At 38.4% G+C, this 17443-nt stretch overlaps 2 protein-coding genes across 5 annotated transcripts in view; one reads left to right on the top strand and one right to left on the bottom strand.

Moving 5' to 3' along the window:
* Window positions 1-6905, top strand: part of FAM13C (family with sequence similarity 13 member C) — a 147485-nt gene extending 140580 nt beyond the window's left edge. For all 4 annotated transcript variants that reach the window (XM_055425679.2, XM_055425678.2, XM_055425677.2 and 1 more), the window contains 2 exons: window positions 612-713; window positions 5301-6905. In XM_055425679.2, coding sequence (XP_055281654.2) covers window positions 612-713; window positions 5301-5424 — 226 coding nt within the window. In that variant the 3' untranslated portion in view covers window positions 5425-6905. The remainder of the gene's footprint in view (window positions 1-611; window positions 714-5300) is intronic.
* Window positions 6906-7127: 222 nt separating this feature from the next.
* Window positions 7128-17443, bottom strand: part of PHYHIPL (phytanoyl-CoA 2-hydroxylase interacting protein like) — a 109584-nt gene continuing 99268 nt past the window's right edge. Inside the window, exons 5-6 of the mRNA XM_088841896.1 lie at window positions 13284-13401; window positions 7128-7960 (exon numbers count right to left, since the gene is read on the bottom strand). Coding sequence (XP_088698022.1) covers window positions 7426-7960; window positions 13284-13401 — 653 coding nt within the window. The 3' untranslated portion in view covers window positions 7128-7425. The remainder of the gene's footprint in view (window positions 7961-13283; window positions 13402-17443) is intronic.

The following is a 17443-nucleotide window of genomic DNA, read 5'->3' as shown; positions in this document are numbered from 1 at the left end:
AAGCAACCGAATCATTTTCTTTATAGCAAATGCCCATATATAATTTTAGGGAGTTCACAGAGTTTTTGAAACCAGACACAAGCTCCCCAGGTAAAGACTCCTGATCTCAAGTAGTTGACTTTTTTCTCTTACAGTGAAGTAAGTAGACGCTGCAGCGTAATTACAGCTTTCTTTGGGTCTTTGTTTCATTCCCAAGGGTTCTGACATCCCCCTATAGTCAGGATGCAGGGTAGAATTCTTTTTAAAATCTCTCCCTCTAGCCTCTCTTCAGTCTGTCACCAGATAGCTGATGAGTATGCCTCCAAAATGCTTTCTCCCTCATGCTATCACATGGCCTTTACTGTCCCCACTTTTTATAATGGACTCAGTCTGCTTGCCTCCCCACCGTCCTTTCCATTTTCTGGTGATGTTATTTTCATCCTTCTGTGGTAGCCCCTGCCATGTGTTCTCCTCTGGTCAGGCTCTACATGTGGCATCCTTATTCAAAAGGCACTCTTTTAAGTAGAACACTTTTGTATCATAATAGCTTTCTGCTAAATAGCTAACTCTGCTCCTGTCTCTCAGTTATGCCAGAGTTCCATAATGGCAAACATATATTCTACCTGATACAGGCCTGTACTTCTTGACCATCTCCGAGAAACTAGGGCTGATAAGAAGAGACTTCGGAAAGCCTTGAGAGAATTTGAGGAACAGTTTTTTAAACAAACAGGAAGGTAAGTGTGAGCAGAGATATTTTTTAAGCTAGTAACTCCTAGAGAACTCAGAGTTAGGAGTGAGCTCGGATTTTGTTTTGTTTCAGTAACAGTGACTTTACACAAGACATACTTTCCAGTGACTTACAACTAGCGTTTGTTTAGTGCAACATTTGGGTAGTATCATTACTGGGTATGTTTTATAGGAGGCTGTAGTTATCAAGTATGAGACATGAATCTTTTAAAAAATAAAAGATGAGCTCCCCAAATTGCCTAACTTTGCATAAAAAATCCCATTCTAACTATTGAATTTATCTAAACCTTAAATAAATCTATTTGATCTTTCAGCCCATGTTAGTTCTTTGTTCTAAGTTGACTGTTATATAAAAGTCCAAGTGACCTACCTTTCTGGTAATGGTAATTATCTAATGAAAAATGTTATGCAGTTGTTAAATTCAGAATATAAAACAATTTGTTTCCTTTTTTTCCTTTACAAAATTTCTGTACAACTTTTACATTGTTTAACCTATCCAAGCACAGGCAATTTAGAGTTTGAGAACTTTCTGGTGTGTTATTAGTCCTGCCAAATGGGTCTGCAATGACACTTGGCATGCCTCTGACATCCAGGGAAGTTAGTTATGTTCTATGTATAGTATTTTAAATGCACCAGTGAGTGGGAAACCCACTTCAGATATGTTTACTACTTGGTTGAGGTTATCTGCCCTCTTGTGGTAATACACTTAAACTAAATGCAGAAGCGGTGCCATATTACAAGTAAAATCAAATAGTTGAATGGCTACGAAATACAGATCTTGCTTTTCTCAAACATTTCATTGGGAAGGGTTACCTGCCCATAGGTAAAATAACCATGCAAATAGATTATTAAAAAATTTAATGATCTATAAATGTTCTTGGTAATAGTCATCATGCAAGAAGCATAATTATCTAGATATGACCTTAACAGTTATGAGCCAGGACCTGTGCTAAATGCTTATGTATGTTTTATATAATGAGAAAAGTGGTTAAGGAAATAATTAGTAAAAATTTTCATCCTGGCCAATGCATTCTTGTTTATTAGCTAAAGTGGAGTGTGTCGGACCAGAGATACTTGCATCATGAACTATTAGTGTTTCCCTATTAATTAGACTATTTCTTCACTTAGGTATGTTTACACAAATTAAGGTGGTATTTAGATACCCAGTTATGATAAGTTTGGCCCAGAATACAGAATGGAGTCAAAGGAATTATGTTAGTCTAAGAGTGTTAGCGAAAACAAGACCAGGAGCTGACTGTGGCTCAGATCATGAACTCCTTATTGCGAAATTCAGACTTAAATTGAAGAAAGTAGGGAAAACCACTAGACCATTCAGATATGACCTCAATCAAATCCCTTATGATTATACAGTGGAAGTGAGAAATAGATTTAAGGGACTAGATCTGATTGATAGAGTGCCTGATGAACTCTGGACGGAGGTTCATGACATTGTACAGGAGACAGGGACCAAGACCATCCCCATGGAAAAGAAATGCAAAAGAGCGAAATGGATGGCTGAGGAGGCCTTACAAATAGCTGTGAAAAGAAGAGAGGTGAAAAGCAAAGGAGAAAAGGAAAGATATAAGCATCTGAATGCAGAGACCGAGAGAATAGCAAGGAGAGATAAGAAAGACTTCCTCAGTGATCAATGCAAAGAAATAGAGGAAAACAACAGAATAGGAAAAACAAGAGATCTCTTCAAGAAAATTAGAGATTCCAAGGCAACATTTCATGCAAAGATGGGCTCGATAAAGGACAGAAATGGTATGGACCTAACAGAAGCAGAAGATATTAAGAAGAGGTGGCAGGAATACACAGAAGAACTGTACAAAAAAGATCTTCACGACCAAGATAGTCACGATAATGTGATCACTGACCTAGAGCCAGACATCTTGGAATAAGAAGTCAAATGGGCCTTAGAAAGCATCACTACTAACAAAGCTAGTGGAGGTGATGGAATTCCAATTGAGCTATTTCAAGTCTTGAAAGATGATGCTGTGAAAGTGATGCACTCAATATGCCAGCAGATTTGGAAAACTCAGCAGTGGCCACAGGACTGGAAGAGGTCAGTTTTCATCCCAATCCCAAAGAAAGGCAATGCCAAAGAATGCTCACACTACCACATAATTGCACTCATCTCACACGCTAGTAAAGTCATGCTCAAAATTCTCCAAGCCAGGCTTCAGCAGTATGTAAACCGTGAACGCCCAGATGTTCAAGCAGGTTTTAGAAAAGGCAGAGGCACCAGAGATCAAATTGCCAACATCTGCTGGATCATGGAGAAAGCAAGAGAGTTCCAGAAAAACATCTATTTCTGCTTCATTGACTATGCCAAAGCCTTTGACTATGTGGATCACAATAAACTGTGGAAAATTCTGAAAGAGATGGGAATCCCAGACCACCTGACCTGCCTCTTGAGAAACCTGTATGCAGGTCAGGAAGCAACAGTTAGAACTGGACATGGAACAACAGACTGGTTCCAAATAGAAAAAGGTGTACGTCAAGGTTGTATATTGTAACCTTGCTTATTTAACTTATATGCAGAGTACATCATGAGGAACGCTGGGCTGGAAGAAGCACAAGCTGGAATCAAGATTGCTGGGAGAAATATCAATAACCTCAGATATGCAGATGACACTACCCTTATGGCAGAAAGTGAAGAGGAACTCAAAAGCCTCTTGATGAAAGTGAAAGAGGAGAGTGAAAAGGTTGGCTTGAAGCTCAACATTCAGAAAACAAAGATCATGGCATCTGGTCCCATCACTTCATGGGAAATAGATGGAAAAACAGTGGAAACAGTGTCAGACTTTATTTTTTTGGGCTCCAAAATCACTGCAGATGCTGATTGCAGCCATGAAATTAAAAGATGCTTGCTCCTTGGAAGGAAAGTTATGACCAACCTTGATAGTATATTAAAAAGCAGAGACATTACTTTGCCAACCAAGGTCTGTCTAGTCAAGGCTATGGTTTTTCCCGTGGTCATGTATGGATGTGAGAGTTGGACTGTGAAGAAAGCTGATCGCCGAAGAATTGATGCTTTTGAACTGTGGTGCTGGAGAAGACTCTTGAGAGTCCGTTGTACTGCAAGGAGATCCAACCAGTCCATTCTAAAGGAGATCAGTCCTGGATGTTCATTGGAGGGACTGATGCTAAAGCTGAAACTAAATACTTTGGCCACCTCATGCGACGAGTTGACTTACTGGAAAAGACTCTGATGCTGGGAAAGGTTGGGGGCGGGAGGAGAAGGGGACGACAGAGAATGAGATGTCTGGATGGCATCACCGACTCACTGGACATGAGTTTGAGTGAACTCCGGGAGTTGGTGATGGACAGGGAGGCCTGGCGTGCTGTGATTCATGGGGTCGTGGAGAGTCGGACACGACTGAGCGACTGAACTGAACTGAAGAGGAACTCTGGCTATAGGTTTGTATACTGTTCTGAGTTCTGAACTGGAGATTTCAGGGAAGACTCTCTAGATTCCCAAAGAATATAGTTATCTACTGGTGTAACATTGTATATACTGCCCTGAAATTTCGAGTTCAAAACTCAGAACAGTACACATAGATTTCTTTTATTGGTAAGAAATTAGCTTTATCAGTACTGGGGAAATAGGAGGGGTTAGGTTGCTTGACTTTTACCATTTTCAGCCATACTTATATTAGAGAGTATCTGTGTTCATCTTCAGCAGCAATGGTGGTGACTTCATCTGGGTTTTCCAGCCCTTGTTATTTCAGTCACGGGTGGAAACATTTTAAAAGCAACTGGCCATCTTTATTAACTAAGGAGGTCCTGAACTAACTCTTGTCATTTAGAAAACATATCCTGGCAATGTATTTTTCTGGGAAGGCAGATGATTTTAACTCCAGATGTTACCCAATTATTCTTCAAAGTAAATGTCAAGAACATCTGGCAGTTAGGAGGCATATGTATAAAAATGTGCATGATCCTTAGCCTAGTCTTAGTAGAAATAGTGTGCAAAGAACCGCTACAATTTAGACTCAGATTCCTGAAAGGAACTTCTCTGCGACTCTTCTATACATGAACAGAGATAGGTACTATAATTATAAGAGAGTTTAGAAATAATTCATGTTTGTAAGGTAGCAACTGAGCTTTTCCCTCCTATTACCATAGATTTATAAGTTATTTCTGTTAATGTAATTTTTGTAGTATTTTTAGGTTGATATTTTAAACAACTATCAATCACTATTAGGGCTGAATATTCTGCACAGGCTTGGATGATGGGAGAAAGACTAGGTAAAAAAATACCTTGAGGGTTCTGGTTTTAATTTCCTGCAGACCTTTCCACTTCCCCAGTGTTCTGTGTCTATGCACTGGACAATGTAATTGCAAAACATTTATAACATTTAACTTCTCGGAGTACTATTACACTGAAACCTGGTAACACATGGAAGAGGGAATGAATGAAGAGGAAAAAAGACGATGCAAAGATCAAGTGGAAATTGCTACCCTGTACTTTTCTCACAAGAGTTAAAAAAGGATTTTTAATGACTTGGTTCATTAATGAACTAATGCATTTTTTATATATATATATATATATTTTTTTTTTTTTGCAGAAGTCCACAAAAGGAAGATCGGATACCAATGGCAGATGAGTACTATGAATACAAGCATATAAAAGCCAAACTGAGACTATTGGAGGTCCTCATCAGCAAGCAAGATGTGGCCAAAACTATTTGAGGTTCAGGAAATGTTTGTGATCACTTTCACCTGTGATAAGGCAAGTTTATTTTCCTCTGCTGTTCTTACTAAGTAGTATGACAACTGAAAACTGAAGCACTTTAGTGGGAGTATTAGCTGTTGTTAAGAATGGATGGCAAATGTAATTATACATGAATAGAAGGGATTAAAATGGGAGAAAATACAGTAAGTAACATATAATTGGAAAATAAAATTCAGCCTTCTCCATGACAAGGAGCAAATGCAGTCAGTATAATTACTTCAGAAACCATCTATTTTATCAAATCTAAGTAATATAAAGTGTCCACCTGTTAAATGGACCACTGGTTAGAGAAAGTCTACTTAATGTCCAAAGACTGCTTATACCGACATATGGAAAAGAGCATGATTTTTAAAAATCAGTAAGAACAAAAGAAACTCATTTTACGTAGAAAGGGATACAGTTATAAGAATGTAATTTATTTGAAACTTCTAATAGATTTTTAAGTGATAAAAAATCTACTACCTTGTCCCTTAAGTCTGCTAGGCTTTCAGCACCCTAAAATATACTAGAATGTGTCACTGCTAATTTTTTATTTCTATATAAAAATAGCACATTATTTTATCTGTTCCTTAAAATTTTACATTTCTGATTACCAAAGTTCATTCTGATAGCATGTACTTTGTGAATTATCTTTGTTTATAGCTGACAGATGTTTATATTAAAATAAAATATTGTATTAAAATTTGAAAATAGGTATTTTGGATAGATGTGTCTGTAGCATATAATCCTATGTGATTATAGTTATAACAGCTAATCCTTTTGTTTACTATAAGATTATATAAACTATTTTTCCATCGGGAGTATGTGTTTTTCTCAATGTTCCAAGGTCTATGCTTTGTAAAGTCAAAAAATTTTCCCATGAACTCTAGTTGCTCATAATTCTGTATAAAATGAAACGTTTAGAAAATGTTTGCTCTAACACCTTGGAAAAGAAGCCAGATTATTTTATTTGCGTCATTAACTTCAGTGTATATTGTTTTGTTATTTTGTATCAAACCACGTTTATTATTTTGCTTTTGTAAAAATAAGTAAAAGGTCCACATTTTCTCTCTCATACCAGCCACGTTTGTAGTTCTCTTTTCTGTAATATTTAAGCACAATGGTGAACAAATTCACATTTTCATATAGTTTGGACGGGATTAATATTGACTATTTCTGAAGCAAATGGTTTCAGAGGCTTATTGTTTTCTCTACATTTACCTGATATTTTATAACCTCTATGAATCAGAATAATGTCCTTCACAAATTTGTTTAATTAAAGTTATGTACTTGTAACAGGACAGATACACAACTATTTGGGGTTTACAAACTACATCTTTGATAAGGGAAATGGTTTCGTGACATGTATACAATTGCTATTAAGATGTAACTATATATTCTATAAGAGTGTAAATATTTTATACAACAATACAAATAAAATATTTTTCTATTATATTTATTATGTTGAAACACAGTAGTTGTTTCCTGTTAGCTAATATAAATAACATAAATAACACTGTCAAACAACAAGTTGGAAGTGCTGACAATTCTAGGCTTCAAGATTTAACTCATGCTGCAATTACACTTTTTCATGCGGTTTGGAGTTATCCCAATATTTGTTCAGTAGATTAAAATGAGAGCATATTTAAACACCATTTATAAGCCATTATTTTGTATTTTACTAAAGCAGTTTATATAACAGTTTGGTTATGTTTGGCATAAAGGAAAAATAAAAACATTGCAGCATCTAGGCAACAGAGTGTCAGAAACAACTTAGGCTAGTTCATCTCTCAAAGTCGTGGGAAGGGTAGGGGATGGGAGACACTACAACAGCTCGGAGATCTGAAAAGCGGTGGTTCGCTTCTGGTGACAGTGGCATGTGCATGCTCAGTGGAAAACAGCTGGGTGATGAAAATGGACAGCGGAGGATCAGGGCTCCTACGGGAAGAAACGGGGACTAAGAATAAGAAAAGCGGGCGTTAACGTCCGACACTAATATTACAGGTTTTGCAGCTGGGATCTTTCTTTGCATTTGCAGTAGATAAACTCATGAGCTGATGACCAGTGATTTCTGCCACGGTGCCTAGAGAAAGATCCACGGGGTCAGTGTAAATGACTTCTAAAATGACATCCTGGGCATGGTAGTAAACCAGCATCCCATCTTCTTCTCTGCAGGTCAGAAATTTATTATCCTGGGAATTTAGTTGAGGAAGGCGCTGCTTACAAAATTCATCTCCTGGTGATCCCACAGGAGCAATGACCAGAATCACATAATGATAAGCAGTGTACATACAGTAGAAGTCCCCAAAGTATAAGTTAGTATTGGGGTTAAAAAGTTTTTCTGCTGCAATCTCAAACCTGTATCTTCCATAAGGTGAATCCTGGGGTGGCTTCCCAGTATTGAATTCAGTGCTGCAGCTAAAGAAGATGCCTTCTAATTTTCCACTGATAGGAGAGCCATGGCTGCCACTGTTATCCTTGACAGAGGGCTGCATCGCATTCCCATGATGTTCTCTGCAAGAGAAAATAAATGGTCACTGCTTGGTACAGTGGTGGTTCCGTTCGGTTCCGTTCCATCACTCAGTCGTGTCCGACTCTTTGCGACCCCATGGACTGTAGCCTACCAGGCTTCTCCGTCCATGGGATTCTCCAGGCAAGAATACTGGAGTGGGTTACCGTTTCCTTCTCCAGGGGATCTTCCCGACCCAGGGATCGAACCCAGGTCTCCCACATTGGAGGCAGACGCTTTAACCTCTGAGCCACCTGGTGGTAGAGCTACTAATGTATAGAGTTGAATGGTGACAGACTACAAGTCAACTGCTATTAAGAGCCTGGGTGCTCATCCATTCTAGCATCATATCAAGGAGAATGCATCTTTTGACATTACTTACGAAAGGCTAAATTCCAGCCGTGACCCTAAGGTAAGAATGCTCTGCTACAAACTTTGGAGATCTTTTAACATGATAAATTTCCTGACTAGGAAAACAAAAGTGGAATGAGAAATGTTATGGCTGAAATCACATTTACTATAAGCCTACTGGGTTTTAGAAGTGATTTGGGGAAGAGAAAACTGGACTGACAATGCTGGTTAAACATGCTGAATGTTTCTTCACAGTCGGGTGCTGTCCATGTACATCTGTACAAAAGCATCTTGTTTTATTTTTTTGCTTCAGTTTTTAAACCCAGGCCCATTTGACTACTCAGGTCATCTTGCTTGCGTTTTGCTTAGAATAGAGCTGGTGTCTCCCTTTACCACACTCTCAGCTCTTTTCTCTACACTTCTCACCTCCCACTTGGCTGGGCCTCTGTCATCCAGTTCTTCCTGCTCCTTGGTCCCTTCCATTCAGTTATACCAACGAGAGAGACAGTGAGAGACATGGAAACATAGCACATGGTCTTAGATTAGAAGAATTAATGTTGTTAAAATGTCCATACTATCCGAAGCAGTCTATATTTAATTGAATCCCTATCAAATTAATATGATCCCTATCAAATTACCCATGAAATTTTTCACAGAACTAGAACAAGTAATCCTAAAATTTATATGGAGCCATAAAAGATTCAGAATTGCTGTGGCAATCCTAAGGGAAAAGCACTAACCTAGAGGCATAACCCTCCCACACTTCAGACAATACTGCAAAGCTACAGTAAGCAAAATATTATGATAACAGCACAGAAAACAGATGTAGATCCATGAAACAGAACAGCATCCAGGAAGAAACCCAACACACCTACAGTCAATTGATCTCTGACGGAGGAGGCAAGAACATATAATGGAGGAAAGAGTTTCTTCGGCAAGTGGTATTGGGAGAGCTGGGCAACCACATATAAAAGAATGAAGTTAGAACACTCCCTCACACCATACACAAAAACAAAGGTAAAATGGCTTAAAAACTTAAAAACATAAGAGAACACCATAAAACTCCTAGAACACAGGCAAAGCATTCTCTGACATAAATTGTACCAATGCTTTCTTATGTCAGTCTCCCAAGGCAATTGAAATAAAAGCAAAACATAAACAAACAGGACTTAATCATAGGTAAAAGCTTTTGCACAGGAACCAAAAACAAAATGAAAAAGGCAGCCTACAGACTGGGAGAAAATAATTTGCAAACGATGTGATTGCCAAGGGGTTAATTTACCAAATAAATAGTGCATGTAACTCAATAACAAAAAACAAACAACTCAATTAAAAAATGGCCTGAAGACCTAAACAGACATTTCTCCAAAGAAGACATGGCCAATGGGCACATAAAAAGATGCTCAACATTGCTAGTTATCAGAGAAATGCAAATCAAAACTACAAAGAGGTACCACTCTCGCACTGGTGAGAATGGCCATCATTAAAATGTCTACAAATAATAAACTCTGGAGATGATGTGGAGAAAAGGGGACCCTCCCTTACACTGTTGGGGTGACTGTAAATTGGTGCAGCCACTGTGGAAAACAGTATGGAGGTTCCTCAAAAATATAAAAATAGTTACCATATGATCCAGCAATTCCATTCCTAGGCATATCTCTGGAAAAGATGAAAATTCAAAAAGATACATGCACCCCAATGTTTACAGTAGCACTATTCACAACAGTCCAGAGACAGAAGCAACCTAAAATGTACATTGACAGATAAATACTACTCAGTCTTAAAAAAGAGAGAATGCCATTTGCAGCAACAGCGATGGAACTAGAGATTACCATACTAAGTGAAGAAAGTCTGAAAGAGAAAGACAAATGCTGTATGATATTACTGCTTCCCATATGGCCTTCACTGGCACTGCAGGGGCTAACCTTATCATCATCCCTGTGGGAAGATGATGTGCAGGCATCTCGTTGCCACTGGTGTGGGTTGTAAACACCTGCTCCCAATTAGCCTTCTCTGATGCCACCGCAACAAGGGGTGGAGGAGAAGGGGAGGGTGGTTCCTAACAGTTGGAAGATGCAAGTGTAGGTTCCCTACCTAGCTGTGGCTGGTGGTGTGGAAAAAAATATTTTTTTCCGTGGTGTTTAGTTGGAGTAAAGGCAGTTATTGTCTAAAAAGTCTGCCTTCAAGGCTGTCCCTTTCTTATTCATTTGGATAAACACAGATGACTTTTGGGGCAGATATTTTTTGTCTGTGCCCACTGATCTGAGCTGATGACTAGCATCTAGTCCAGAACAAGAGCTGAAGAGAAAATCCATCACTGTGTTGTCCTGCGGGTTCCATGGTCCCTAACTGGTTGACCTTCTTTCCACCTTTCAGAGTCCTATGTTTGCTTTATATATATAACACTCCTGGTTTTTAATTGTATGTAGTAGGAGGAACAGGGAGAAACTGGTCTACTCAACAACACAAGAGAAGACTCTACACATGGACATCACCATATGGTCAACTCCGAAATCAGATTGATTATATTCCTTGCAGCCAAAGATGGAGAAGCTGTATACAGATAGCAAAAACAAGACCAGGAGCTGACTGTGGCTCAGATCATGAACTCCTCATTGCCAAATTCAGACTGAAATTGAAGAAAGTAGGGAAAACCACTAGACCATTCAGATATGACCTAAATCAAATCCCTTATGATTATACAGTGGAAGTGAGAAATAGATTTAAGGAACCAGGTCTGATAGATAGAGTGCCTGATGAACTCTAGATGGAGGTCCGTGACATTGTACAGGAGACAGGGACCAAGACCATCCCCATAGAAAAGAAATGCAATAAAGCAAAATGGCTGTCTGAGGAGGCCTTAAAAATAGCTGTGAAAAGAAGAGAAGAGAAAAGCAAAGGAGAAAAGGAAAGATTGGTGACAGTCATCAACTCAGAATATACAATCTACCGCTAAACACTAATGGAAATTCTGCACATGTCTACCCATATCAGTGGATCCCTGGAGAGAGACGTTTAAGATACAGAAAGGTGTTTTAAGGACAAGTAAGCCACCTAGGGAACTTGAAGGAGGAAGAGTGAAAGTGGTATTTTGATCTGGGGTAACATAAAGCAGTACTCAGGAATTCATTTCTAGAGGGAGAGATCAAAACGAGTTCATTCCTTGTGGACTAATTCAGAATTTATCTAGGGATTTTTCATAATTCATAATGATTTGAAAAGTGTGTCAGGTAAGTGAAAGGTTCCTTTCTAGTCAAGCACTGTGAATAACAAGATGACATTTTAAATGAATTCTGATAGATGCTAATGTGGTTTCAGTTAATACAACTTTTTAAAAAAGCAGTGTTGAAAAACTGTACTTATGCGTTGGCAAATATATTTTATGTGTACATACTGAAGTATATGTATATAGACTGTATCAAATTTAACTTACATGGATTTATGACTATCATGGAAAGTGCAACAAAGGTAAATTTCCCCGTTAGTAAATACACCTTTCATATTAGTATATTGGAACCAATCAAACAATACATACAACAATTTTCTATTTTCCATGCTTTCTATCTTTATCTTTTTTCTTCTTGGAAGAACTTTTGAAAACAGATCGAGCAAATTCTAGAATATCTAAGGACCTGAAAACAGGCCAAAGGACAGAGAAAAGTCAGAGAAACAGTGACCTCCAGTGGCCACCTAAGATTGACTCTGGCAGCCTTCCAGGGCTAAGCCTGGTACCAAAAGTGTATTTCTTTATTCCACTGCTGTATTTATTATGAAAGAAAACAGCAACAGTGGATCTTTTTTATTTCTAATTTTATGCTTAACAAATATAAATAAATGCCTTTCTTGTTAATTTTTATGTGATTATTCCCATACAACAACTGACAAGTATAGTAATTTGTATTCTCTCAGTTCATATTCTCTAAATTATGTGAATAGCATTTTTCATGAATTATATAGACTCAAAGGTAAATAATTTACCAGAAAGAGAATTATAGACTAAACTCTGTACTTATAGGATATTCAAATGTAAGGCAGGAATTGTTTTCATGATCAAAATATATGATATTGCAAAGTACTTATTCTGAAGAACATGCATGCCTAAATTCACCTCTCTCTTTGATTCCGTTTGCATTTTCCACAGCTTGGAGCTTATTTAGATTTGGAACCATCATCTTGATTTAAGAAAAACTAGAGAGTTATGAAACAAAACGATAAAACTTCCTAAATTTTTTTCAGATACAATCCCATCAAGAGTTTAAAAAGTGAGAGCAAGGCTTTAAAATAACAAATTATAAGGATTACTGTGTAGAAGTTTTAGAACCTGTACAGCACTGTCAACTTAAAGGCTTCAGCCTCACTTAAAAACACACATCTGCCCATTTACTCTCTTGAAATTCTCTTCTACAGATATGAAAGGGCTGTAAGTATTAAAACTACTTGTGACATGGAATTCTTTTGAATTCTGGGAAACTGTTTTCAGGGACAAACACAGGATAAGATTTCCCTCATGAATAATTAACACAGTGTAATAGCTGAGAGATTTCTACGTTGGCAGAAGCCTGACAATCCCGCCTAATTCACCATATCTCATGAAACAGTCACCCTTTTATGCTCTCATTTTCAGGAGAAAATTCGTTAGTTGGTATGAGACAGAAGGTACTGAGTTACTGGGAATCGGTGGAATCCGTGACATGCTCATCAACCTTAACCTTAGCGGCTTCAGGTCTTCCACCCAAACAGATAGGAGTTGGTATTACAAGTGATCAGAGAAAGGATTCTAAGTGAGGTGGAAAAAATATAAATCCCATGATCTGATTTTTTTTTACTTAATTATTCTGGGAAATAAAAGTCAGTATAATTAAATATTTTGAGAAGAAAACTAAAACTGCTATTTCACAAAAGCAAAGGGAACCTGAGCCTAGAATTTGGAATGGCACTTAGAAAAGCAAATCAGTGTATATCTTTTTTGACTCTTACCGAATATAGTCAAAATATTCTCTGTGCTGGTTACGATAAAAAACAGAAAATTTGAGCATCCGTCCTGAAATCACTTCAGCCTTCTCCAACAGTTGTGTTAGATGAACTTTTGAATAGTCTGAAAATAACAAAAAAGTTTGTTATTAAAAATACACTATCAAAAGTATCGGCTACATGCTTAACTGTAGATTATTCAAATTCTCTTTTGGGAAACTCATCTCAGTGAATAAGAAACGGCACTTAATACATTCACTGTCTTTGTGGCACATTTTTCTACAAAAATATTTCTGTTATAGTTTATGGTTGGTTTTAAGAATACCCTTGCATTTTTTTCACTATGGAAATTAAAGATCCTGAAACCAAAATGTTAAATAAGGAACATGGATTTGAGTAATGTCAATCAGCACCACACTAGCCTTTCTTCCATCAGCTGCTGAATCAAATAAAAGAAACTTGTAACCTGAAAGCAACAGCAAATAGAATTTAAAGGAGTAATAATAATAATGGTCATCTAGTTTACTCCCTAAAACTATGAGGCTGGGAAGACAGATTCAGTGCAGTTCAGTTCAGTCGCTCAGCCGTGTCTGACTCTTTGCGACCCCATGAATCACAGCACGCCAGGCCTCCCTGTCCATCACCAACTCCCGGAGTTCACTTAAACTCATGTCCATCGAGATGGTGATGCCATCCAGCCATCTCATTCTCTGTTGTCCCTGTCTCCTCCCACCCCCAATCCCGCCTAGCATCAGATGCTTTTCCAGTGAGTCAACTCGTCGCATGAGGTGGCCAAAGTATTGGAGTTTCAGCTTTAGCATCAGTCCCTCCAATGAACATCCAGGATTGATCTCCTTTAGAATGGACTGGTTGGATCTCCTTGCAGTATAAGGGACTCTCAAGAGTCTTCTCCAACACCACAGTTCAAAAGCATCGATTCTTCGGCGATCAGCTTTCTTCACAGTCCAACTCTCACATCCATACATGACCACGGGAAAAATCACAGCCTTGACTAGACGGACCTTGGTTGGCAAAGTAATGTCTCTGCTTTTTAATATGCTATCTAGGTTGGTCATAACTTTCCTTCCAAGGAGTAAGCGTCTTTTAATTTCATGGCTGCAATCAACAAGTGCAGTGATTTTGGAGCCCCCAAAAATAAAGTCTGACACAGTTTCCACTGTTTTTCCATCTATTTCCCATGAAGTGATGGGACCAGATGCCATGATCTTCGTTTTCTGAATGTTGAGCTTTAAGCCAACCTTTTCACTCTCCTCTTTCACTTTCATCAAGAGGCTTTTGAGTTCCTCTTCACTTTCTGCCATAAGGATGGTGTCATCTGCATATCTGAGGTAATTGATATTTCTCCCAGCAATCTTGATTCCAGCTGGTGCTTCTTCCAGCCCAGCGTTCCTCATGATGTACTCTGCATATAAGTTAAATAAGCAGGGTGACAACATACAACATTGACGTACTCCTTTTCCTATTTGGAACCAGTCTGTTGTTCCATGTACAGTTCTAACTGTTGCTTCCTGACCTGCATACAGGTTTCTCAAGAGGCAGGTCAGGTGGTCTGGGATTCCCATCTCTTTCAGAATTTTCCACAGTTTATTGTGATCCACACAGTCAAAGGCTTTGGCATAGTTAATGAAGCAGAAATAGATGGTTTTCTGGAACTCTATTGCTTTCTCCATGATCCAGCGGATGTTGGCCATTTGATCTCTGGTGCCTCTGCCTTTTCTAAAACCTGCTTGAACATCTGGGAGTTCACGGTTCACATATTGCTGAGGCCTGGCTTGGAGAATTTTGAGCATGACTTTACTAGCGTGTGAGATGAGTGCAATTGTGTGGTAGTGTGAGCATTCTTTGGCATTGCCTTTCTTTGGGATTGGAATGAAGACTGACCTTTTCCAGTCCTGTGGCCACTGCTGAGTTTTCCAAATTTGCTGGCATATTGAGTGCATCACTTTCACAGCATCATCTTTCAAGATTTGAATAGCTCAATTGGAATTCCATCACCTCCACTAGCTTTGTTTGTAGTGATACTTTCTAAGGCCCACTTGACTCACATTCCAATATGTCTGGCTCCAGGTTAGTGATCACGCCATCGTGATTATCTTCATCATGAATATCTTTTTTGTACAGTTCTTCTGTGTATTCTTGCCAACTCTTAATATCTTCTGCATCTGTTAGGTCCATACCATTTCTGTCCTTTATCGAACTTATCTTTGCATGAAATGTTCCCTTGATATCTTTAATTTTCTTGAAAAGATCTCTTGTTTTTCCTATTCTGTTGTTTTCCTCTATTTCTTTGCATTGATCACTGAGGAAGGCTTTCTTATCTCTCCTTGCTATTCTTTGGAACTCTGCATTCAGATGCTTTTATCTTTCCTTTTCTCCTTTGCTTTTCACTTCTCTTCTTTTCACAGCTATTTTTAAGGCCTCTTCAGACAGCCATTTTGCTTTTTTGCATTTCTTTTCCATGGGGATGGTCTTGGTCCCTGTCTCCTGTACAATGTCACGAACCTCCATCCAGAGTTCATCAGGCAGTCTATCTATCAGATCTAGTTCCTTAAATCTATTTCTCACTTCCACTGTATAATCATAACGGATTTGATTTAGGTCATTTCTGAAAGGTCTAGTGGTTTTCCCTACTTTCTTCAATTTAAGTCTGAATTTGGCAATAAGGAGTTCGTGATCTGAGCCACAGTCAGCTCCTGGTCTTGTTTTTGCTAACTGTATACAGCTTCTCCATCTTTGGCTGCAAAAATATAATCAATCTGATTTTGGTGTTGACCATCTGGTGATGTCCATGTGTAGAGTGTTCTCTTGTGTTGTTGGAAGAGGGTGTTTGCTATGACCAGTGCGTTCTCTTGACAAAACTCTATTAGCCTTTGCCCTACTTCATTCTGTGCTCCAAGGCCAAATTTGCCTGTTGCTCCAGGTGTTTCTTGACTTCCTACTTTTGCATTCCAGTCCCCTATAATGAAAAGGACATCTTTTTGGGGTGTTAGTTCTAAAAGGTCTGTAGGTCTTCATAGAACCGTTCAACTTCGGCTTCTTCAGCATTACTGGTTGGGCATAGACTTGGATTACTGTAATTTTGAATGGTTTGCCTTGGAAACGAACAGAGATTATTCTGTCGTTTTTGAGATTGCACCCAAGTACTGCATTTCGGACTCTTTTGTTGACCATGATGGCTACTCTATTTCTTCTAAGGGATTCCTGCCCACAGTAGTAGATATAATGGTCATCTGAGTTAAATTCTCCCATTCCAGTCCATTTTAGTTCACTGATTCCTAGAATTTCAACATTCACTCTTGTCATCTCCTGTTTGACCACTTCCAATTCGCCTTGATTCATGGACCTAACATTCCAGGTTCCTATGCAATATTGCTCTTTACAACATCGGACCTTAATTCTATCACCGGTCACATCCACAACTGGGTATTTGTTTTGCTTTGGCTCCATCCCTTCATTCTTTCTGGAGTTATCTCTCCACTGATCTCCAGTAGCATATTGGGCACCTACCGACCTGGGGAATTCCTCATTCACTATCCTATCATTTTGCCTTTTGATACTGTTCATGGGGTTCTCAGGGCAAGTATACTGAAGAAGATTACATATAACCATTTTATTGATGCAGAGATTGAGGCTTCCACAGTTTAATGATTTGCCAAATGTCCATAAAGCTAGTAACTTAGAGACTAGGTCTCTGGCTACTAGTCGGTAGTTTTTGAGTAAACAAGAGCTTGTGAAAATCGAAAGCATCTCTCACAGTAAGCTGATCTTTTCACCAACTTTTTGTTTTGAAAATTGAGGATTGTTGCCAAACTCCTGTTCTAGAATCTAAGCAACAATTTTGGTCTATAAAGATTTCAAGGCTTTCCAAACGAAAGCAACCTAGTTGAACTACTCATGGCAGCATAGTTTGTTTACTCACTGCTTCACTGGCTCAACGAACATTTATTTAGACTAGGATATGTGACGTACAAGGCACTGTGCAAAATTAAACGAATGATCAATTGAAAAGATAAAAAAATTCCTCTTCCTCTCAAAGAATTCAGTCTAAAGGAAGAGGTAATATACAGACAACTGTGACTTATTATGGGGTTTTATCTGTGTCATCGATTAAACTAGATTAGTCAGTGGCATTCGGTTTTATTTCC

Source organism: Moschus berezovskii, chromosome 12, assembly GCF_049115385.1.
Source record: "Moschus berezovskii isolate FMDL1 chromosome 12, NW_MosBer_1.0, whole genome shotgun sequence".
In the NCBI taxonomy this organism is placed as follows: domain Eukaryota; kingdom Metazoa; phylum Chordata; class Mammalia; order Artiodactyla; family Moschidae; genus Moschus; species Moschus berezovskii.
This window is presented reverse-complemented; position numbering and strand designations above follow the sequence as displayed.